Raw genomic sequence first — 25,785 nt, 5'->3', positions numbered from 1 at the left:
CTGGAGAACTTTTGGTGCACTGTCCATGTCAGTATTTCCTGTTTAACTTTACTGCTTCCTGGTATCATGCTCCTCACGTACATCTCAATTATGTATAGGTCATTTGTTGGACTGGTGTATTTATTTCACAAGATTACAAAGTCTGGGATGTAACGCCAGCTCGAAGATTGCTGATTTTTACAGGTTAGGATGTTGATGTTTGAGGACTTGAATGGCTCTGGTGCTGTTCCTGATAGATAATTTTAAGTTGAAGTACAGATCTCCATACCAATGTGTTATTGTCAGCTTCTACTAGGGATAATTAGCAAGAATTCAAATGCGCTTTGTCTGCTTGTGATTTTTTTTTACTAGGGAAATGTACAGTGAATGGCTTGCCTTATGCTTTGAGGTCCAGTGCAGCCTGTTCACTAATATACTGTAGATAACAGAAATGTGTTCAGAGACTTGCTTCCTCCCAGAAACTTGCTTCTTTTCCCTTATTCTGTTCCTGTTTTCTATCCTCAACTCCAAATCAATATATACCTATTACACAGTAACCTGTCATGAACTCATTTGGTTGACCCATGGTTATAGAGTTGCCCAGAAAATGAAAATCAATTTAAGTTGATTGTTGGAAGTTTAGAGTCACCAAGATCCTGAGATACTCCCAGAACCTGCGGATTATGCTGGGCTCCAGCAGGCTTTGCATACCTTGCACCTGCTAAAGGCTATGGCCATTTTAGAAAACACCATAGAGCAGAGGAAGGCCAAAACTCCAGTGGAGTAGCCAGGTCACAAAAGAATTCAGCATTCCCACAGATGGCTGAGAGAAACCTGCCCTCAAATTCCATTTTGTATAAAAACCTGACACCCAGGCTAAGACCCACAGAAGATGCAGGGAGCAGAGTATGTTCTATCTTCCATCCAGTGAGGAGGTGTACACATTGAGCAGTCTTCATTGATATTATGCTACTTGGGGTAGAAGAATGAGATCTTTGAACCCTATCCTTTGATTCTGAATAGGCTATTGTTGTATCTCTGAGCTGTGTGCTGGTTGTAGTTTCCTGAATCCACATCACTTATATCTGTAACACAAGAAATTCTGTACGTGCTGGAAATCCAAAGCAATACGCACAAAATGCTGGAGGAACTGGGCAGGTCAGGTAGCACTTCTGAAATGAATAAACAGTCGACGTTTCAGTCCGAGACCCTTCTTCAGGACTGGAAAAGACCGGGGAAGCTGCTGGAATAAAAAGGAGGGGGAGGGGAAGAAAGATAGCTTGAAGCTAATAGATGAAGCCAGGTGCTGGAACAGGTAAAGGGCTGAGAATGAAAGCATCTCAGAGGAGAGGAGAGTGGACCATAGGAGAAAGGGAAGGAGGAGGGGCACAGAAGGAGGTGAGAAGAGGTAAGAGACCAGAGTGGGGAATAGAAGAAGAGGGAATGAGGGGGGGAGATTATTTTTTTTAACAGGAAGGAAAAATCAATATTCATGCCATTAGATTGGAGGCTACCCAAATGTAATATAAATTGTTGTTGCTCTGAAGATAAACTGTTGACCGACATCTTTTATAAGCTTACCAATTCCCATGGTTATCTTGACCATACCCACTCCCACCCTGTCTCCTGTAAAAATGCTATTCCCTTTTCTCAGTTCCTTCGTCTCTGCCACATTTGTTCCCAGGAGGAGGTTTTCCTTTCCAGGACATCAGGGGTGTCTGATTTTCAAAGAACGGTGTTTCCTTTTCTCCACCATTGATGCTACCCTCCCCTGCATCTCCTCCATTTCCTAGATATCTGCACTCAGCCCATCTTTCCACCGCATTAACAGCGACAGATTTCCTCTTGGCCGTACTTACCACCCTATGAGCCTCCATATCCAAAACATCATTCTCCGCAAATTCTGCTATCTCCAAAGGGATCCTACAACTAGACACATCTCTACCTCCTTCCCCATGACCCCCCTCCACTTTCCACTTTCCACAGTAATTGCTCCCTCCATGATTCCCTTGCCCATTCGTCCCTCAACACCAATCTCCCACCCGGCACTTATCCCTGCAAGTGGCCAAAGTGCTACACCTGCCCATTTACCTCCTCCCTCACCTCTATTCAGGGCCCCAAACAGTCCTTTCAGGTGAGTCAACACTTAACCTGTGTATCTGCTGGAGTTATCTATTGAATACATTTTGAGACTGTGCTACCAAGGATGTGCGACACTTACTGGGAGATCATGAGGCAAGAGATTCAACAAAAATGCAACATCTTTTCTGAAGAAAATTGTGGTGAACTATTGCCAAAGACAGTGAGGAGGCAGGCAGAGGCGAGGCTGGTTCGGGGGCTGAGCCATGCTGATCACAACTTGTTCGAGCTGGTGTTGCAGATGGAATTCATATTGCTGTCAGAGATGGAGTGAGCGATTTGGAGAGGAGTTGATGTGGAAGAGTTTCAATGCACGTCACAGAACCTGGGTGCAAGGTTGGATCACTCCAAGCCCCGAGCCAATTTGGGGAGATTGAGAGCAGTTTCAGGCAGGACCTATCAGGCGTATCGGGGTGCCTAGATCCGGGTTCTGGAACGTGACACTATCTGATGCTTGGACAATTTAAATACTGGGTTAGATAGACAAAGCCTGTGTGTTAGGTAGGGAGGTGAGGGTTGGGCTGATTTAGCTCACTCTCCCACGAATGTTTATTGCTTTCTCGGCGGTGCCGAGGCTGTGAACTGATCCAGGTGCTCCGCGTTTCTGCCCCGCTGGTGTGTTGAACAAGCGATTAAGGCTTGGGCCTACTCCAGTTGCTCTGAGAGTGGATCTGGGACTCAGTCTAGTTTGGGGTGCTGTTGACTTGTTTCTATTGTTTGCATGATGTGTGTGTGTAGTGTTTTTTCCTCTCTCTCTTTCCCTGTGTTGTGGTTTTTCATCTTTTTTTAATTGGGTTATTTGGGTTTCTTGCTTTGTGGCTACCTGTAGGCAGACAAATTTCAAAGTGTATAATCTATAAATTCTTTGATAATAAATGTGCTTTGCTTTGTATCTTTGAATCCAATCCTCCTGATGTGGCCTCCTCTGCATTGGTTATAATTTGGGGACTGCTTCATTGTGTACCTCTACCAAAAGTGAAAGTTCCTGGTGACCCGATATTTTAATTCCAATTCCCATTCTGACACGTTGGTCAACGGCCCTCCCTTATGCGACGATGAGGCCACCTTCAGGGTGGAGAAGCAATACCTTATACTCTGTCTGGGTAGCTTCCAAACTGATGGCTTGGGTATCAATTTCTCCTTCTGGTTAAAAAAAATTCTCCAATTGTCTAGTCTCTTACCTCTTCTCATCTGCCTTTCACCTTCCCCTGGTGCCTCTCCTCCTTCCCTTTCTCCTATGGTCCACTCTCCTTTCCTATCAGATTCCTTCATCTCTGGCCCTTTACCTTTTCCACACACCTGACTTCATCTATCAGCTTCTAGCTATGCTTCTTCGTCTTCCCCCACCCGTTTTATTCTGGTGTCTTCCCCCTTCCTTCCCAGTCCTGAAGAACAGTCTTGGCCCGAAATATGGATTGCTTGCTCATTCCATAGATGCTGCCTGATCTGCCTTTTTGGCAAATCTGATACCACTTCATCCACAAATTTGGCATCTGACAGATAGAAGTTTAAGGAGGCTAGTTGCAAGGAAACTTTCCAGCTGGTCTGAGTGAATATGAAAAATCTGCAGTGATAGATAAACAGTTGTTCATCATGAGTAACATCCGCTGACTATTCAAAACTCCCAGCTCACAGCGATTCCATGCATAAGCCAAAGGCAATATCCATTTTATTCAGAATTGCATTTGTACATCACCTTAAAATTTAGTATACATAAACAGTCCAAATTTACTTTTAAGAAATTACTGTTTTAATTCTGACAACAAAAAAAGTTGAGTCCCTTAATTAAGGTAAACTGCAGTTCATTGTTTCACATTGTGTACAGTACATAATTCCTGCTCTGTTGCAATTATGCTCAGTGATTTATTTCCTTTGACGTCTTTTCTTGTATAAAATGATATCTTTATTCCTTAATGCTTTCATATAGGTAGGTTTTTATAGAACAAAATTTCACGTGTATTCTGTCTAACTTTTCCATTGTTGGAAAATTGAATCTGGTATCTCATTGTGTCTCCAAGCTAGGAAACTACAACTCATTTTCAACCATTATTCTCCCTTACATTACTACTAATAGGTTTGGTAATTATTTCTTTTCCATGATTCCTCAGCTTTTATAAAATTTAATTGTCTAATTTTCATAATGTCCATGGATTGTATTGGAATTCCAAGTCTATTTCAGGCAGGAATCTGTAAATTACCTTTGATCTTTAGTGACAATATGAGCTCTGTGCTCTTTTTCATTGTCTTGCTCGATTCCAATTCCTCCTCCTCTACAGCTGCTGTGTATGTGCTGAGTAGTAAAGGGAGGACCAAGATTAGTTTCAGGATGAGGCTTTTCTGCTCTCAGGATGAAGGCGATGTCCTCCTTTTTTAAAGGGGCTTCCCTTCCTCCACCATCAACTCTGCTCTCAAACGCATTTCCCCCATTTCACGCACATCTGCTGTCACTCCATCCTCCCGCCACCCCACTAGGAATAGGGTTCCCCTGGTCCTCACCTACCACCCCACCAGCCTCCGGGTCCAACATATAATTCTCTGTAACTTCCGCCACTTCCAACGGGATCCTACCACTAAGCACATCTTTCCCTCCCCCCCTCTCTCTGCTTTCCGCAGGAATCGCCCCCTACGCGACTCCCTTGTCCATTCGTCCCCCCCATCCCTCCCCACTGATCTCCCTCCCGGCACTTATCCTTGTAAGCAGAACAAGTGCTACACATGCCCTTACACTTCCTCCCTCACTACCATTCAGGGCCCCAGACAGTCCTTCCAGGTGAGGCAACACTTCTTCACCTGTGAGTCGGCTGGGGTGATATACTGCATCCGGTGCTCCCGATGCGGCCTTCTGTATATTGGCGAGACCCGACACAGACTGGGAGATCGTTTTGCTGAACACCTACGCTCTGTCCACCAGAGAAAGCAGGATCTCCCAGTGGCCACACATTTTAATTCCACATCCCATTCCCATTCTGATATGTCCTCTTAATTTCATATTAGACATGGCAAAATAATTTTCAGTAGGTTTTGATTTTGTTCTGATATTTCTAATGAAAAAATTGAATAAATCCAAAATAAAATTAATTTATTTTGTTATTTATATACAGCTTCAAATTACAGGAAATTGAAATCCACTTATTTATATATTTTAATTTAAATGTACGGAATTTTGATGCAAAGAATTAAAATATTTAACCTCATCGCTAAGACTCTAATGTGTTGGTTGCGATGTGTCAGTACTTCCGTATTCATTGTTTTTAAATAACAAAAAAATTATTTAAATTGTTTTTCTCGTCCCTTTTTTATCTTTTTTCCTCAACTTCTGGACTCACAGAAAGAGCATACGTCAGACAGAGAAGCAAAATTCTGTACATTTCAAGGTGGCCATTAGAAGGGATAACCTGTGTTAATGTTTTGTACAACAAGATACTGGGCTGAGGCTTGCCCAGCAGTACAGCAGAGGGTGAGATTTCAAGGCTAGCTGCTACCCATTGTTTGAAATTTTTTTTTAAATAATAAAATTTTAAAACAGAACTCAAAAACGTTATCCCAAAATTATTCTACTTCACCTTAAGAAAAATAATGTTGGAACTTGCATAGATAACTGCTGTCAGTATTTGATCCTCTGTAATCTGAAGTTAACTCAAAAACCCAAAAATTACAATTGCAGAAGAAGATGTTCGAGAGATTACATATATTTTGAGTGGCCTATTCATACAAGATTTGAAAGGTGGCATTGAGCAGCGCTCTCGACTGTGAAGGAACCAAGAAACTGTGCTATTAAAGCTGAAGAGAATTCCCTTAAATGACATAACTAACATCATAAATTTCGGTTTACAAAAATCACCCTGAAGCTTAACGCTTCTGTGTTGTGTGCTGATTTTTAATCCTCCACTGGAGGGAAATGAATTTGGTTGCCGAAACCTGAGATGATACGTTGCCAAACAACAGAAAATGCTCTTCCCCAGAGAATGTGCATTCATTTTTTCAGAAGATTTGATCCTGAAGGGAGTCATTAGTATATGAAATCTACATCTTTGACCTGTAAATAGTATAATTAATGATTCACAAGAGAAAGGCATGGAAACTCAGTCAATCACTTATCATGTTTAATCATTCTTAACTATAACAAGTGCAACTGAACCAATGAGCATGACCTTCAGCAAAAGTATATTGTGATGCTTTCATCACAGTCGTAATTTGCCTCATGAAAACAGATCTTTGAATTTGTGATAATCAATGTTTTCAGCAAAATAATATTATACAAGGTTTATTGTGTGTGATTTCAATTCACTGTGAATAACGTTATTTCATATTTATTGTGGGGAAACCTCAGCAATATTTCTGCTGACTAGCTACAGTGTAATCATCAGCACATTCCTGACTGTACATCTGTGTAGAGGGTTGGACAGCAGACATATTGATGAGCTACACACACACACACACACACACACACACACACACTGCTGGAGGAACTCAGCAAGTCGTATTGAGCTGAGGGGATATATGCATCTCACCAGTTTAAGGCAGGCATAGATTATCTAAATTGAAAAGGCATATGCAGGTAATGTTTTGTATTCCTTTTGTTTATATAAAAGATCTGATTCACCCGACCCACACCCTGCCTATCCTCCTCCAATCCCCAATTAACTACATTGTCCCAACAATTAAAGACTAATTGACAACAAATAGTGTTATGACAACAAATAAACATTAGTGTATTTAAAGTACTAAGCTATTGTTTAACTAGAAATAAATGTACAGTGACCTAAACCAAAACAAACTAACTTTTTTTAAAATTGGTGATCCTATTCAAATAACTGGACTTGCAAGATGAGGGTATAAAAGTGAGTGGCCGGATGAGTTCATTGGTAATGTGACTTGATGATGCTGTCAAAGAAAACTTGCGTTCCTTTGCTATTAATCATGGGTAAACTGTTGGGTGCAGTATCAAGCTGGATTTGAATTGGATAGGACGTAGCTGGTCGGTATTCCACGTTATCACGTAGGTGCCACTGTTGTAGCTGTACTGGAGTAACTGGGCTTGAGGATCAATTCTTTCTGCAGCACCTCCAAGATGTTATATGATCTTGAATAACTCAAAGTGGATGAAGTCTGACTACTTAAATAAGCTGGTTATGAATTAACATGTTCATTTGCACCCAGTTACTCTGAAAATATTATTCAAAGTATATATAAAAACAGGAGATTTTGCAGATCCTAGGAATCTTGAGCACACAAAATCTGGAGGAGCTCAGCAAGTCAGAGACAAAATATTTATTATATTTCTTTAGCTAAAAATAAACATTTAGGTTGTCATTCTTAATATTTCAACAATTTATTTTCAAACTTTATGTACAGTACATGGTACAAAATAATTCATTCTGATATTTTAAAAAAGTCATGTTGGAGAACGACAGCACTCACTTAGTCTCTGACAATACAAAAACTCCAAAACTGTTTCTCTAAGATAAATAGTTCTGCCCATTGTTTTTCTCTGTTCACAAGTCATGGACATCTGTTGTAGTATTTGTTTCCAAATTTCTCCTGAGCAAAGTTGCCAAGCTATTTAAGAAAGCAGTTGGGAGTCAATGTTATTTGCGCGCTGGAAGTTGTAAGCTAGATGTAAACTAGTTAGGGTTGACATTACCTATCCTGAAGGATGTTAAGTGAACCTTATGGGTATTTATAACTATCCAGAAAATAATTACAGGTATGACACTTTGATTCCATAATTATTTAACAAATTTATTTTAAATTTCCATCTGCTATGGTAGGATTCAGACCGGTGTCAATGAATTATTAATTCATTACTAAGCTATCATTGGTAAAGTGAATACAGAAAGCTACACACACAAAATGCTGGAGGAACTCAGAATGCTACTCTCTTTTTGTTCCAGCAGACTTAAGATGTTGTTGAAATATTGCTGGATTGTGATATAACACCACCTCTTTTTAATTAATTTTTTAATGAGTTTCTACATTGGAACAAAAAAAACAACAAAAAGGAGATTTATACAGTGCCAAATCAATGTGTCTGATGTACAATTGATAACAGTAAAGAAAAAGCACCCAAAATAAAAATCATATAAAGTCAGTTTCCACCCCACCCTCCTACTACACACTCCAAGCCAACCATTACAATATAAAGAAAAGTTAATCAGAACTTTTATTGCCACAGAGCTGTGAATATAAAAAAAGTGTATTGCCTACTACCTAAACTATAATATATTTCACATAATCAAAAAAAAAACCATAAAAGTTAACCAGAAAAGAAAGCTGGATGTAAGGGACTAAATCACTGAAAGAAAAACGAAGACAAACCTTTAATCTAAACAGGAGTTATGAAAATAATCAAGAGAAGGTCCCCACACCTTATGGAACTTTATGTCTGAATTAAGAACTGAATAATGAATCTTTTCAAGGTCTAAGCAGGACATAATGTTTCTATGCCATTGAGCATGAGTGGGTGGGGCAACAACTCTCCACCTAAGAAGAATTAAATGTCTAGCCAAAAGAGAGGCAAAAGACAATGTTCGCCGTTTAGTCGGATTCAAACGCGTGTCAACTTCACTCAAAATGCCAAAAAGAGCAATCAAAGGGTTACGTTTTAAATGGCAATTAAGGATGTTAAAAAGACATCTCTTCAAACTGGGACAAGCCCAATACATGTGGATAAGAGAAGCCTTGCCCACTATACACTTGTCACAAAAGAGACTAATATCACATTAGAACCGCGATAATTTGGCTTTAGACATATGAGCCCTATGTACAACGTTGAACTGCAAAAGGCAGTGGCGAGCACATAAAGAGGTTGAGTTAACTGACTTAAGAATTGAATCCCAAACCTCGTCGGACAAAGAAATATTTAAATCATGCTCCCAGGCAGTTCTAATTTTATCAAAGGGGGCATGCCTCAAGGTTGCTAACTTATCACAAATAGTAGATATTAGACTTTTACCCAGTGGGTTTATACAACTTAATAAAGTTCACCTTCAAAAACCTAAAAGGAAAGGTGGTATGGCCTTGCTCAATTTTCGTTTTTATTACTGGGCAGCCAATATTCGCTGCCTTACTTATTGGTCTTTCTTTCATAATCAGACTGACTGCCCAAAATGGGTGGCAGTGGAGTTGAACTCCCATAAGGATTTCTTCATTTCCACACTTCTTGGATCCGTACTTCCTTGTCATTTGCCTAAACTAATTGTTAATCCTCTCATTAGACATACTCTGAGAATATGGGCTCAGTTCAGAAAACATTATGGTCTTTATGGTTTCTCCCTCTCTAGCCCTATCTTTCACAATCATCTTTTCCGACCTTCCATGCAAGACTTAACATTTCATGATTGGTACAGAAAGGGCATCAGGTGTTTTGAAGATCTTTTCATAGACAATTGTTTTGCAACTTTAGAACAACTGTCTGCAAAGTTTAACCTACCTAATACTCATTTCTTTAGTTATCTTCAAATTAGACATTTTATTAACCCTTTAGTACCAAATGTTCCTGAGATGCCCGGAAAAAATGTTGTGGACTTGTTTCTTTGTATAACACCACTTTTGAAGGGTTTTTAAAAAAATCTGTGAAAATGTATAGAGAACTTCAGAGAATTATTTTCAATTTTCTTTTTATTTTTCTGAGTATGTTCTGTAGAAGTATTGCGAAGTGACAGCATTTCAGAACACCAGAGTACATGATGCTAACTCTTAGTACCAAGCCATGGTAAACACTCGAAGCCCTAGGTGCCATCTTCATGTAGGAAACAAAATAACCACATTTGAATAAGACAGTCACTTGTGAGAAACCATACAAACAATCTTTTGCTTAGAGGATAATGAATAACACAGTCACAACATCAGTTTCAGTTTTAACTTAATTACAGCTTTAGATAAGTAACTTGTGGCACTCCAGAAGAGACAAGATTCTGTTTACTGAAATGGCCAGTGTTCATAAAATTTCAGACGAGCACATTGAAATTACAATAAGGACTCCATGACTGCATTTGGCAATTCCTGATAACAGGGCTTTTACATAAGGAAATTTTTAGTTTTGTATTCATGGCATTTTCATCCATTAACATTGAAAGTTGCCTGCAATTTCAGCTTGCATTGTTTTAATGCTAATTTAATACAATTATTGACATAAATCCACTGCAGTTCATAATAATGGCAAATATCTTTAATTTGAATACTTTTCACTTTGTGCTTAAAAATTATTTGTGCAGTACGTGGATAAATATTTCTGATTCCAGAGATATAGCAGCAAATGAACATTGCAGTGCTACAAATAGGTCTCAAATATTGAATTTCACCAGTGAAAGGCAGAGGACAAATTACCTCTTGACAAAATGTATGTCAAAAGCTAAAACCCAACTACTGTACTTCAGATCGTCACACCATTCTCAGCTATCATACTTGCAGGACACTAACCTAGAATTCAACTTCTCCCTGAGTTTTCAAGAGTGAATTGTGTGTTCTTCCTTTTGCAGGATTTGTCATGTACTAAACATATAGGCATAATGAAACAGGTGATCATTTGGCTTGTTCATTTCTGATATAAAAGCAATGAATTTTCTCTAAAAACAAAAGAAAAAAAGCAGTTTAGAAATATGCTGTCCCAAGTGTTCGGTCAGCTTTACATGCGTATGCCATTATTGGTATAATGCATCATATTAAGTAACCTCGTCATGGCACCATTTCAGAGTCTTTACTCAGTTTGCAGCAAATATCAGAGTGGAGTCCTGGCAACAACTCGTATTCTGCATCTGCCTCCTCAGAGGATCTATTGGGCGGAAGAGGTCTGTTGGTAAATAATTATGTATCACTTCATATTGTTACAATACACTGAAATTTCTTTTCAGAACAAGGAAATCCCAGACCAAGCCCCAAGGTGGCACATTGCACAGGCATTGAAGTTGATGTATATTAAGGTTGATGCCCTCTTTCCATGATGTGTATGAGCATTTTGTTTTGCTTCTACCACCAAGATTATATTTTGAGAGAAAGAGGAGGTGGAAGTATGTGAAATGCCAACTTCTAAAAAGATACATTTAACCCAGGATGAATCATTCAGCATGTAAATCTCACATCTAAAAGCAACAAGAGGTATTTTGTTTCTGTGCAGATTTACCTTTCACTTTGAGACAATGATTTTCAACTTTTACCTCTTTAAGATATTGACTCCTTGCAATAATGCACTACTTTATTCAGTTTGTCTTCAGATGTGTTGGTTAAATGATGTTATTTCAAGAATCTTGGTTTTGTCAGTTTCAAAAGTAAAAGCATTTCAGGCCAGGGGGAATATAATTTCACACCATCTTATTTATTGTTGATGGTAGTGCCACAGGCTGATCAACCACAATCAGACCTCATTTCTTCCTCATCTCCCACTCATGCTTATATAGTAGCACCAAAAGTCACTGGATGTTGTTTGGGACACATTCTTAATCCAAGAAGTTCAAGACCCTTCCTCCAGTGTAACTTTTTTTACAAAATAATTGGAGTACCATTTAAAATCCCAGCCTTGGCGTCCATCCTCTATTGAATACAATTTTACTGAAACCAGGACAACATAAGGAAAGGCCTTCCGATATGTAAGAATGTGTTGATAACAAATTATGCTGAGTAGCCAATGTGAGACAAGACTCCTGCAGAGTTCTGAAGGACTTGATCAGGCCTTGTTCCATGTTGGAGTATCTTTCATCTGTAGCACCCTGCATCACCTGACAACTGGCTTAAAATTCAGTCATAGACATTCACTGTGAGCAGTGACATCCTAGTTGTCAGGCAGTGAAACAACAGTGCTTGCCTTTGATGTTGACTGAATGTGACCATGAAGTTCTGATCATCTCAGTGGAGTAGAGTTTTCCCTCCTTTTGTTGCAATGTTTGTCAAGTGCTTAAATTGTGGGATCCTGGCAAGCAGCAGTCATCACACTGTTAAACTGGTTGAGCAGCCAACCACGTTAGCATCTCAGCTATATAAATCCAGAATAGAAAAAAACAACTTTCCAGCTGTTTGTTAAAATATTGTGTAGAATATTAAAGATTTAACATGCACATGAGATTGAATACCAAGCCAAAATGTCATGACTCTATATTTCAAGAAGATTTAAAAAATGTTTATTATTAGAAATTCACAGAATCTCAGGTTAAGCTGTATAACTAAAAATTAGTTATCATCTGGTTCACTTAAATAGAGTGTCTAGTAGCATGGTGACAAGACCATGACCTTTCCCTCAGTTATCAAAACAAAAGGCACTCTTTATTGACGTCAAGAAGTGGAGTGCATTGCACACCCTTATCTCTATTAGTGTTGCTGAGATACAAATAGTTCAGATCTTTAAGCTGCTCAGTGCAAAAATCACAAATAATTTATTCTTGTCTAGCCACGTGGACACTATGACCAAGAAAGCACACCAGTGCCTCTCTTTTATGAGGAGGCTAAGGAAATTAAACAGGTCTTTGATGACTTTTGCCAGTTTTTATGGATGCACCTCAGGAGGTATTCTATCTGGATTTATCAATGTTTGGTATGACAACTGATCTGTCCAATACCACATGAAATTGCAGAGTTCTGAATGCATCCAGTCCATTACACAAACTGGCCCCTGTTCAGTTGACACTACACTTCCCGCGGACTCGGGAGAGCCCATCGGACAGAAGTACAAAAGCTTGAAAGCACATGACACCAGACTCAAGGATATCTTCTATCTCACAGTTATCAGATGCTTGAGCAAACCTCTCATATGCTAAAGATGAACGCTTAATCCCCCCAATCTACTTCGCTGTGGTCTCTGCACTATATTTGTTTACATGCCCTGCATTTCTTCTGTCACTGCTACATTATATTCTGCATTATTTCCTTTTACTACTTCGATGCACTGATATTTGGCATGATCTGCCTGGATGGTACATAAACGCAAGTTACTCATTATATCTCAGTACGCAAGACAACAATAAACCAAGCCAAATCATGCTGCTCATTGAAATAGCGGATCAGTTAACTTCCTCCTGGCCATGCAAATCTTTTTTTTAAATACTTAAATCTCTGCCTTTTGAATCATCATTGGGTCTGCCTTCACTACAGATGCAGTAAAATGTGGTGTTTTGAATAAAACAGTGCGATATGGTGACTAGAATTAAACATGGGGTAAAATTCACCCAGGGTATCTCTCATTGTGATTGAAATTATTGATTCAGGTGCCGGCCATGTTACGTCATCCATTTGGGTCTTAATCCACGTGTGACAAAACATGCTTGAACATGCATACTGCATTTACTACCAATCTGGGTTTTGAGAAAGGCTGCCTAGCTTTGAAAAGCACTGGCTTGCTTTTGAAACCCTCTTTGCAGCCCTAGAGCTTCAATAATTGACCTCAACAAGATGAAGCTTTGACTGTAGATCTTTATTTCTAATGGAGTGCCAGCAATACTGTGAATTGTGAAAGAGAGTACATGTAGTAGCACTAAACTTGTGAATTTTACCTCCCTCGCTGCTGATCTATTGGAGTTTGTTGTCTTTGCTTTCTCTCATTAGCCCTTTTAGCTAATTTTATTTATTTATCACTCTATCATTAGACCATAATACATAGGAGCAGAAGTAGGCCATTCAGCCCAACGAGTCTGCTCCGCAATTCCATCGTGGCTGATCCCAGATCCCACTCAACCTCATACATCTGCCTTCTTGCCATATCCTTTGATGCCCTGACCAATTAGGAAAATATCAACTTCTGCCATAAATATACCCATGGACTTGGCCTCCACCACAATCTGTGGTAGAGCATTCCACAGATTCACTACTTTCTGGCTTAAAAAAAAAATTCCTCCTTACCTCTGTTCTAAAAAGTCGCCCCTTAGTTTTGAGGCTGGGCCCTCTAGTTCTGGATACCCCCACCATAGGAAACATCCTCTCCACATCCACCCTATGTAGTCCTTTCAACATTTGGTTGATTTCAATGAGATCCTCATGCATTCTTCTAAATTCCAGTGAGTACACGCCCAAAGCTGCCAAATGCTCCTCATATGCTAACCCCTTTATTCCTGGAATCGTCCTCGTGAACATCCTCTGGACTCTCTCCAATAACAACACATCCTTTCTGAGATATGGGGCCCTAAAACTGTTGACGATACTCCAAGTGTGGCCTGGCTAGTGTCTTATAAAGGCTCAGCGTTATCTCCTTGCTATTCTATTCCATTTCAAATAAGTGCCACATTGCATTTGTTTTCTTTACCACGGACTCAACCTGTTAATTAACCTTCTGGGAGTCTTGCACGAGGATTCCTAAGTTCTTCTGTACCTCTGATGTTTGAACCTTCTCCCCATTTAGATAATAGTCTGTACTTTTGTTCCTTTTACCAAAATGTATTATCATACATTTTCCAACACTGTATTCCAACTGCCACTTTTTTGCCCATTCTTCCAATTTGGATAAGCCCTGCTGTAATCGCATTATTTCCTCAGCACTACCTATCCCTCCACCTATCTTTGTATCGTCCACAAGCTTTGCCACAGAATCACCAATTCCACGATCTAAATCATTGACAAGCAATGTGAAAAGTAACAGTCCCAATACTGACCCCTGAGGATCACCACTAGTCATTGGCAGCCAGCCAGAAAAGGCCCCTTTTATTTCCACTCGCTGCCTCCTGCCTGTCAGCCATTCTGCTATTCATGCCAGTATCTTTCATGTAATGCATAGGATTTTATCTTGTTAAGCAGCCTCATGTGTAGCACCTTATCAAATGCCTTCTGAAAGTCCATGTAAATGACATCCACTGCCTCTCCTTTGTCCACTCTACTTGTTACTTCCTCAAAGAACTCGAACAGATTTGTCAGGCAAGATCTCCCTTTACAGAAACCATGCTGACTTTGACTTATTTTACCAAGTACCCCAAAACCTCATCCTTGCTGATAGACTCCAAAACTTCCCCCAGCCGCTGAGGTTAGGCTAAAGGCCCTATGATTCCCTTTCTTTTCCCTTCCTCCTCCCTTCCTCCTTCCTTAAAGAGTGGAGTGACATTTGCAAAATGTAGAATGGAGTCATTAGCCTGGTAATTTTTTTTTTCTCTTTGGAGTACTCTTCTCCACTTTGGTCTATTTCCAGTGCAAAATCTGCTGAACCAGTGACCCTCTAATTTTGACCAAGGATCCATGCATGTCAGATGATAAGATATCCACGGAGATGGGATGTAGCTTGACCTGCTGAGTGTTCCGAGCATTACTTATTTTTTTTATATCCAGTATCAGTACTCTTTTCTTTTAATGTAGTAAGTCAGTTCATTTTGGTCAAAGGTTTAATCTAATGTTGAAGATGAAATGAAACAGCAATTTAGAAAATTTGCTGCAGATATCAGCTTACAAATCCAATTTCATAATACAGCTTTTCATTGATATGTAATCAAAAATATGGTGTTCATTCATAGCTTGTCACACCAGACAGCCAGTCACTCTAGTGTTGTTTGGTTGATGTTGAGCAGGTCCGTGTCAGCTAAATCAGGTGAGAGTGGGCAGTTGCGCAGAACGTGTTCAATGTCCTGCACCCTTTTGCCACACACACAGGATTCACTGGTCTTTAAACCCATCATTGTTTTGATTACTTTAGAAATCTGACTGGATACTTCTGTAGCTGGTGATGCAGGGTTGCAATGGATATTGTCATTCCCCATGCAATTGGTAATGTTGCTAGGAAACTCGTCCTACAAGCATCTTACATTGCAGCAAAGAAGCTTCCTGGTATACTGGCAGCCAGGGCACCAGCCAAGGATAGCATTACACCTGAATCCACCATTTCACAATTCCTTGCATTCATGTCACCAAATCCCTAATCTGCTGCTTTTCTGAGTTATTGGTCATCCATGACCCTGTTATCCTCATCTCCTGGCATCCACTTTCAACCACGTGTCATTACAAGCGTACCACATCACCCTCACTCACCACCATTTCACCATCTGAACACCACCATTAGTGTACTCTTTTCTCCTCTCTCCTCTCAAGCCCACTGATCCACAGTACAAGACTGAATAAATCTAGCCCTGAAGCTGTGCATTTGGAGGAATATTTCAGAAGTTTAAACTACACAGCAGCTAGTCAGTCACAATGAAGTTTGTCATTAACAGACCTAGTTGTCAAAATTCTGCTGTTCTGTTCTCATTTGATGTACAAAAATTTCTAGCAAAAATCACTCTCACAACTTCTCTCATTGTCATGTGCTTTCTACATTTATAGATATAATGAAAAATGAGCTTTCACTCAACCAATTCAGATTGGGAACCACTTCTGTCTGTGATCATTATTCTGCAGTTACATATTAGATATGATGCACAGAAACATTTCAAAGATGTTGCAATTTTTCTCAATTTTTTTCATGTGTTTTTTTCATGTTGTGTTTTCAGTGTTATTTTGTTTCATGCCTATAGAGAAAGAAACTTAGTCTGGCCACTTATATAGAGGGCATGAATCATGTGAGCAGTATAAATAACATGGAAGGTGTAATTACTGCCTGTTTCTAGCTGTGCATTTATTAATGTACTAGATGATTTCCCATGACTTACTGACTTGATCTGTGGTGGAAAGATATTTACAATGTTTACATCCCCTTTTCCTTTAAGGTCATGGATTCATTCGGAATTAATTAATTTTGATTATTTTGAAAGCTGCCAGGCTTCTTTTCTTGGAAATAGGTGATGTCACCTCAAGATTTGTAAATATCATCTGGGGTATGATGTATGCAAGGGACTTGACTGTAAATATACACAAGTTATTTTCACTGATTGCACAAATGAAATGAGACCTGAAGTCAGATTTTGGACATAGTGAACCATGGACTATGATGTGGAGATTGTTGAAACTGCAGTCCTCCCTTTCATATAATAATAAACATAATATTAATATCTTGAGCTGTTAATTGTTAGAAATAATATTGTGACAGTTTTGTAACCTGACCTCATTGAAGTAAAATTTTAATTTGTGACTAAGTTGTTGAGAAATAGAACACTGGGCACCTCACAGGAAATAAATTGCAGCATAACATATTTAAATGGACATTCACCATTATTAATAATTTTTTTAAAGTTACAAAGGGTACTAAGTAGCAGTAAATGTTAAGATGTAATATTTTTTAAAGCACATGTTAGACATGGTAAATCTCATTTTGCTTTTAAACAGTTTAATTATGTCAGGATTTGTTGACATTTATTCATAAACCAGAATTTAGGCATCAGGTGATTTCTATATTCAAGAATTCTTTTTGAATTTAATTATAACTCAGTACATATATTTTAATATAAGTATTATTAAATGTTGATTTAATTTAATGAAATGAGAGCCATAACTGAGTGACTGAAATTATGACATCTCTCTACCAAGGAACATAAGCCTTAAAATAATTTTACTGACTTTCAGTATTAAGCTGTATTACAAAAAATGATTGATTTTCTTTGCAGAGTTATTGTTTTTTTTTAATTTGAATCTTTTCCGTGTTCAGTTTCAGACCAAAACCTCAAGAGCAGTATGGAAGCTATGGAACGGCAAATTAAGCGTCTTGAAAATGACATCAAGAAGTTTCCTAAAACAGATGATGAGCATGATAAGTTTGTGGAAAAAATGTCCATATCCTTTTTTCAGACATAACATGAAAAAATAAGATGCAATGTTTTCTTAATCACTGGTGATTATGAATAGTCACTTAATTATTAAAATTAGCTCTATGAGGCTGCAGCCCATTTGACAGCACCAGCATCTGTATGAGTTTACTGCTGCTGCCTGTAAACTTGCATAAATCATCTGGCTATTACAGGGCTGACAACTTTGAAAGATCTTTAGTTGTAATCAGAATATTCCTGATGGCTATTTAAATTTATTTAGCAAATATATTGTTGTAGTGTATTGAGGTGCATTATGATCCAGTGATTCAAAAGCAAACACAAGGTGCAATAGTAGCTAAGTGAACCAGGGCACAACAGGGCAGCAGGTTTAAGACAATGGCCTGTTTATGTTGGGAATCCAGGAGACCAACATTCCCAGCTAATGCCCGTGATCCTGGGAAGTTAGCTCTGGAGCTGTTGCCAATCTTTGAATTAGGTGCTAGCAATTCTGGTGTTAGCAGTGAACAATAAATTGTTGAATCGTGATGCATTGTTCGACCAGGGGGTAAAAGAGGTTTCTCTTAGTGATACGTCATTATAAAGGCTCAGAAAATCTATTCTACCAGAATCTATCAAAGTGGAATAAAAGCTTAAGGTTTCGGTAATAATATATTTCCACATTAGATCAATTCAGCCAATAGAAAACGTGGTCATTGACAGATATATCCCATAATGTGGATTGTCCTGGTACTTTTACTCTAAAAGCCTCGCAGACCTGTTAAAAGGCGACCATAAATCTTCTAGAACTGTTTACAGAAACATCAATGCCGGTCTCCCATGACTTAATGTTTAGAAGCACTGAAAGCAAAATACTTTGAATTTGTTCATCCATCTTAAAGTTACTTAAGTTAGTTCAGGGGTCCCCAACCCTTTTTGCACCGCTGACCGGTTTAATATTGACAATATTCTTGTGGACCGGATGACCAGGGGTTGGTTGGGGGGGGGGGGGGGGGGGGAGGTGTTCAAATAGGGTTAAACTCATCTCAGCATGTCTTTTACAGTTAGGGTTGCCAACTTTCTCACTCCCAAATAAGGGACAAAAGTAGCAATCAAATCCTGGGACACTTTACCCCAGGAAAGACTACCATGATCATGAAGCCTTGCGTGGGCACCTGTGTGTGCATGCGTGATGTGCGCACACGCGTACGTGCCGATTTTTTTTTCCCACAAATCGATTTTGCCTTCATCTTCCTGACTATACTGTACATTATTTCAACTTTATATAGGCTGTGTATTTATCATATCATTCCTGCTTTTACTATATGTGAGTGTTATTTATTTTCGGTTTTATGTGTTATTTGGTATGATTTGTTAGGTTATTTTTTGGGTATGTGAATGCTCAAAAATTTTTCCCATATAAATTGATGGTAATTGCTTCTTTGCTTCACGCCATTTCGGCACGAACGTTTTCATAGGAACGCTCTACCTTAGCGGTGGAAATACAGGACAAACCAATTTAGCCCAATATATGGGATGTCCCGGCAAATACAGGACAGTTGGCAACCCTATGTTCAAGTTCAACAGTGTGTGACAGGGAATGAGGAAAGGTGCAGCTAACGCGTATCGTTCCCTCACGGCCCGGTAGCACATGCTTTGCGGCCCAGTGGTTGGGGACCGCTGAACTGTTCGTGCATTCATTGTTACAAACTGCAACTTTAGTTATGAAGTTGCATAGCCATGCTATGACAGTCAAATCATATAAAATAAGGTCTATGTTTATAAAATATTAAACTTGGGTAGATAAAATAGGATTAACTTCAAGTTCTTCATCATTCCAGAGAAGAAAATGAAAAGCAGATTTTACATGTTAAAACATAGGGAAGTGGTCGATGAAATGAAACAGAATATAAATTGAACAGAAAAATAAGCAAGCCCGCTCTTCCACTGGTAACAGTCTTACACATGCCGACGTATTAGAATTTGAAGTAAATGGTAATGTAAAACAACAAATACAAGTTGTTTTAAAAGCAAAAAGATGAAGGAACATTCCTCCTCTTTCTCAATGTCACTGTAACTTCTTGGATTATGGATTGAGTGCCTTCTCAGCAATTTTTATGAGGAAGTTTCAGGTTTAATTCCCGATATAAACTGTTACAAATGATTTCTGTTGACATATAGGCTTAAATGTACTGATTCCCCAGGCTAGGGGTGTGAAAGAAAGTAGTTGTCTTTATATAGCATCGTTGACCCAAGGCACTGAGAGCTAATCAAGCACTTTCGAGTGTGGCCACTTGCGTTATACAGGAATCACACCAGAAAGATCCCACCTATCGTCTTGCTAATTTTCATAAATATCAATGTGTGGTAATGTCAAGATGATCTACTTTACTGATGACAATTGCTGTTTGAATATTGTCAGAGTAAAGGCAAAATCTTTCTGGTCTTCAAAAGAGTACATAGAATCCTTCCTGTTCACTTGAGCAGGCATATGCACCCTTGATGTCCTGCAAGATGGCACTCATAGTCTTGTAGCAAAAGGTGCATTCAACATGCTCAGAGTATGTGTTTAAGGAGAATGACTTCACATCTTTAATTTAAGTATAGGTGCTATTAGCAAGTGAGGCAGCATTTACGGGAAGAATAAACAGTCGACATTTTGGGCTAAGGCCCTTCATTGGTATTGGAAAGGAAGGGGAAAGAAGGCAATAAGAAAGTGGGGGAGAGGGACAGTGGTACAGGCTGGCAGGTGATAGGTAAAACCAGGTGAGGGGGGAAGGTGGGAGGAAAGGGGGATGAAGTGAGAAGCTGGCAGGTGATGTGGAAGAGGTAAATGGCTGAAGAAGAAGCAATCTTCTAGGACAGGAGAGTGACCATGGGAAAAAGGGAAGGAGGAAGGGAACTAGAGGGAAGTGATAACCAAGTAAGGAGAAGAGAGGGGATAAGAGGGGAGTCAGAATGGAAAATGAGAGGAGGAGTAGGGCGGAGAAATACCAAAAGTTAGAGAAATCGATGCTCATGTTGTCATGTTGGAGGCTAAGTAAAGAGATGGAATATCAGAGTCGGGTTTATTGTCAGGTGTTATTCCTCCAACCTTAGAGTGACCTCATCAGACCAACATGTCGAAATGGGAATAGGAAATGGAATTAAAATTGCTGGCCACCAAACTAAAACTGCCTTTCGTAGGAGTGGAGTAAAAGTGATCGATGAAGCAATTCCCCCAATGTGCGTCAGGTCTCACAAATGTAGAGGAAGCCACACTGGGAACACCAGATACAGTAGATGACTCTGACAGTCTTGTAGGAGAAGTGTCGTTTCACCTGGAAGGCCTGTTTGGGGTCCTGAATATTGGTGAGGGGGGAGGTTTAGGGGCCTGTGTGTCACTTGTCCCACTTGTAAAAATGATGTCCCTGATTAAGTCCCAGTATCATTGTGAGCATCCCAATGCAAAAAGGGCATGATCTTACTGTCTATAGTCAACTATTAAACCCAAGGATAGATTGGATGCTGCCTTAGTAAAATATGTTGGAGGCCAAAATTTGCTTCAACTCAATGATTAATAATCTATGTTTAAATGTAAATTTCATTACTGTATAAATTAAGACTTGATTATGATCCCTGCTTCATGACCTAATGGCCTAAGTTTTGGTTTGCTTGGGCAAAGACCAATTTTGCCCACCTTCCCTTGGCATCAATCTTAATTCCATCTTTAGACTGGAAAAGTAAACACAAAAATGCGGAAGGAAAAGGAATCTACTAAAACAAAAAAAAAGTAAAACTGAAGTCATTAAATGTTGCTATTCAGACATTGAACTTAAAAGTGTGTTGTAATTAAGGATTAACTGATACACTGCTAGAGTTGCTGCTTTTGGAGTGAGATTTTTTACTGAGTTTCTATCTCTCTTTTCATTGGATGTAATATAGTTTTTATTAACTGTAAAGAGTAGGGAACTCTCCCTAGTATCCTGACCAATGCTAACTGATAACTAACACCACAGTTGATTTGACTATAACCACATTAATCATAGAGTCATACAGCACAGAAACAGGCTCTTTAGACTGCCGTCTCCATACCACTCATTCGTGTGCCTTTCCAAAAGCCTCTTAAATGCCACTACCATATCTGATTCCACTACTACACTTGGCAGTATGTTCCAGGCGCCAACCACCCTCTGTGTAAGGAAAAAAACTTTTCTTGCACATTCTCTTTAAACTTCCCTCTTCTTTCAACATAAAGCTATGATCTCAACCATTTGGCATTTCTAACTGGGGAAAACATTCTGACTATCTATCCAATTTAAAAGGCTTCAGTCAGGTCTCACCTCAGTCTCAGACTCTCTAGAGAAAAACAACCGACGTTTGTTTAAACTCTCCTTGCGTCTAGTGCTTTCTGTTCTTGGCAGTATTCTGGTAAACTTTTTCCACATCTTATCCAGAGCCTCCACATCCTTCCTGTAATGGAACAGCTGATGCTGCACAAAATACTCCATGTACAGCCTCGCCGATAGTTTATGCAACCACGTCATGACTTCCTGTCTCTTGCATTCTATGCTCCCGGCAATGAAGACAATCACTGTAAAGTTTCTATCTTTGCAATGACAGATAATTTTTTTCATGCAGTGCCTTTGTTTTAAATTTCCACTCTAGTGGTCACTCGAAGTTCAAAGTCAATTTATTATCAAAGTACAACATATAAAACCCTGAGGTTTATTTTCTTGCAGGCATACTTAGTAATTCCAAGAAACGCAATACAATGATTAAAAGATGCCACCAACAAGGTGGACAAGCAACCAGTGTGCAAAAGACAGCAGACTGTGCAAACACAAAAGAAAAAAAGAAAAAAGAAATTAAAAAAACAATATTGAGAACATGAGATGAAAAGTCCTTGAAAGTGAGTCCATGGGTTGAGGGAACAGTTCAGTGATGGGACAAGTGAAATTAGGTGAAGTTATTCCCTCTGGTTCAAGAGCCTGACGGTTGAGGTATAATAACTGTTCCTGAGCCTGGTGATCTGGGTGTTGAGGCTCTTATACCATTTTCTTGATGGCAACAGTGAGAAGAGAGGATGAACTGGTAGTGAGGGTCCTTGATGATGAATGCTGCTTTCCTGCAACAGTAGATATGATCAATGATGGGGATGGCTTCACCTGTGATGGACTGGGCCATATCCACTAGTTTTTTGTAGGATTTTCCCTTTAAGGGCATTGGTGTTTCCATACTAGGCCATGTTGCCACCAGTCAGTATACTTTCCATAACACATGTATAGAAGTTTGTCAGTGTTTTAGATATCATGCCGAATCTTCACAAAATTCTAAAGAAGTAGAGGCGCTGTTGGGCTTTCTTCGTAATTGCACTTGTGCTGAGTCCAGGACAGATCCTCTGAAATAATAATATCAAGGAATTTAAAATTGCTGAACCTCTCCACCTCTGATTCCCTGATGAGGACTGGCACAAGGGCCTGTGGTTTCCTGCTCCTGAAGTCAATAGTCAGCTCCTTGTTCTTGCTGACATTGAGTGAGAAGTGGTTGTTGTGGCACCACTCAGCCAGATTTTCAATCTCCCTCCTATATACTGATTCGCCACCACCTTTTTGATTTGGCCAATGACAGTAAACTTAACTATGGCAGTGGAACTGTGCTTAGCCTCACAGTCATAAGTATAAAGCGAGGAGAGTAGGGGGCTAAGCATACAGCCTTGTGGTACATCTGTGTTGATGGCGATTGTGGAAGAGATGTTGTTGCCAATTTGAATGGACTTGGGTTTGCTTGTGGTGAAATCGAGGATCCATTTGCACAAGGAGTTATTGGGGCCAATGTCTTGAAGCTTATTGGTTATTTTTGAGAAAATGGTGGTATTGAATGCTGAGCTGTCATCGAAAAAGAACTTCCTGATGTATGCATCTTTGTTGTCAGCTGCTCCAGGGTTGAGTAAAAGTCAATGAAATGGCATCTGCAGTGGACCTGTTGTATTGGTAGGCTAATTGGAATGGATCCTAATTGCTTTTCAAACAGTAGTTGCTATGTTTCATCAACAACCTCTCTAAACACTATCAGAGTGAATGTAAGTGCTACTGGGTGATAGACATTGAGACAGGTTACCATGTTCTTCTTGGGCACAGGTATAATTGAAGCCTGCTTGAAGCAAATGGGTACCTCAGACTACCGAAGTGAGAGGTGAAAAATATTGGTCAACACTACAGCTAGTTGATTAGCACAGATCTTCAGTACTTGGCCAGGTTTCCCATCTGGGCTGGGTGTGTTTTGTGGCTCCCCCCCCCGAAGGATACTCTCATATCAATCTCAGAGACTGAAATCATAGGGTCGTCGGGGTCTGTGGGAGTTCATGAAGGTCTCTCCATGTTTTGACAGTTATAGCAAATGCATTGAGCTCATCTAGAAGCTGACACCTGTTGTCACCTATGTTGCCTGTGAGATTTCTTATACATCTGAAGTTCACGGGATGGTCTGAAACAAATGTTGCTTAAACAGAACACGATCTTTAATACTGTTGGGGAAAAAACTATACTCTTTTTGTTTGTCTCTTCCCCCCTCCCCCCCGAAATTTACCTTGGAAAAATTGATATAAATTTGGGTAAAGAGTGAAAACACAATTACCAGGTACATGTTTGCCTGTAGGGATGAACAAATAGAATAGAACTAAAATAAACTAGGAGAATCTTGTGAGCATAAATCTGTCTGAATTGATAATTCTGGTATTGGAGTCAAAGAGAAGCACACCATGGAAACAGGTCATTCAGCTAATTGAGTCTATGCTGAACAACAACCACTCCCCTAGACATGAGGAGCAAATCACAGTGGCCAATGAACCTACCAACCTGCATGTCTTCAGAATGAAGAGAAAACTGAAGTACCTGTAAGAAATGCACATGGTCAAATAAACAGCATGCAAATTCTAGATTGAATCTTGATCTCTTGCGCTGTCAGCTTCGGAGCAAGAAGGCTGCGAGTGGAACAGCTAAGGATTTTCGGAGAGGAGGCATTTTACTACTCAGGGTAAAAAGAGGCAAGACTGCGTAGGCGCGTGACGTCAGTCAGTAAAACAGGAAAAGTTTTAAAAGGCAAGGAATCTTCAGTGGTTTTAGATTCGGAGCAAGAAGGCTGCGAGTGGAACGGTGAAGGATTTTCGGAGAGGAGGCATTTTACTACTCGGGGTAAGGAGAGGCAAGACTGCACAGGCGCGTGACATCAACCAATAGAGCAGGAAAAGTTTAAAAAGAAGACCGCCATATACAGCAGGCAGCAGAATAGTAGGGCTTTGGCTCAATGGGCTTAGGCGGTGACAGGATGAGGTAGGTTACCTGTGTTAATTGCGGAAAGGAAGAATATGTGTGAAGCTGGTTTTCTGGGCTCGGTGTCAGATGTGGGAAGTCCTGGAGTCTCCCAGTCTCCAGGACGGTCATATCTGCACCCGGTGTGTCAAGCTACAGCTCCTAAGAGACCATGTTAGGGAACTGGAGTTGCAACTCGATGACCTTCGTCTGGTCAGGGACAGCGAGGAGGTGATAGAAAGGAGTTATAGGCAGGTGGTCACACCGGTGCCACGGGAGACAGACAAGTGGCTAACAGTCAAGAGAGGGAAGGGGAAGAGTCAAGTACTAGAGAGTACCTCTGTGGCTTTACCCCTTGACAATAAGTACTCCTGTTTGAGTACTGTTGGAGGGGACAGCCTACCTGGGGGAAGCAACAGTGGCCGTGCCTCTGGCACAGAGTCTGGCCCTGTGTCCCAGAAGGGTAGGGAAAGGAAGAGAAAGGCAATAGTGATAGGGGACTCTATAGTTAGGGGGTCAGACAGGCAATTCTGTGGACGCAGGAAAGAAACTCGGATGGTAGTTCGCCTCCCAGATGCCAGGGTCCGGGATGTTTCAGATTGCGTCCACGATGTCCTGCAGTGGGAGAGAGAACAGCCAGAGGTCGTGGTACATACTGGTACCAATGATATGTGTAAGAAAAGGGAAGAGGTCCTGAAAATAGATTACAGGGAGTTAGGAAGGAAGTTGAGAAACAGGACCGCAAAGCTAGTAATCTCAGGATTACTGCCTGTACCACGTGACAGTGAGTATAGGAATAGAATGAG

General features: G+C 39.9%; 1 protein-coding gene across 5 annotated transcripts in view; it reads left to right on the top strand.

Annotated features, from left to right (window-relative positions):
- Window positions 1-25,785, top strand: part of diaph2 (diaphanous-related formin 2) — a 631,396-nt gene that overhangs the window by 406,334 nt on the left and 199,277 nt on the right. For all 5 annotated transcript variants that reach the window (XM_072270521.1, XM_072270519.1, XM_072270520.1 and 2 more), the window contains one exon: window positions 17,594-17,718. In XM_072270521.1, coding sequence (XP_072126622.1) covers window positions 17,594-17,718 — 125 coding nt within the window. The remainder of the gene's footprint in view (window positions 1-17,593; window positions 17,719-25,785) is intronic.

The sequence above is a fragment of the Mobula birostris genome, chromosome 10 (assembly GCF_030028105.1).
Source record: "Mobula birostris isolate sMobBir1 chromosome 10, sMobBir1.hap1, whole genome shotgun sequence".
Taxonomy (NCBI): domain Eukaryota; kingdom Metazoa; phylum Chordata; class Chondrichthyes; order Myliobatiformes; family Myliobatidae; genus Mobula; species Mobula birostris.
The sequence above is the reverse complement of the archived record's forward strand: the minus strand, read 5'-3'. Positions and strand labels throughout refer to the sequence as shown.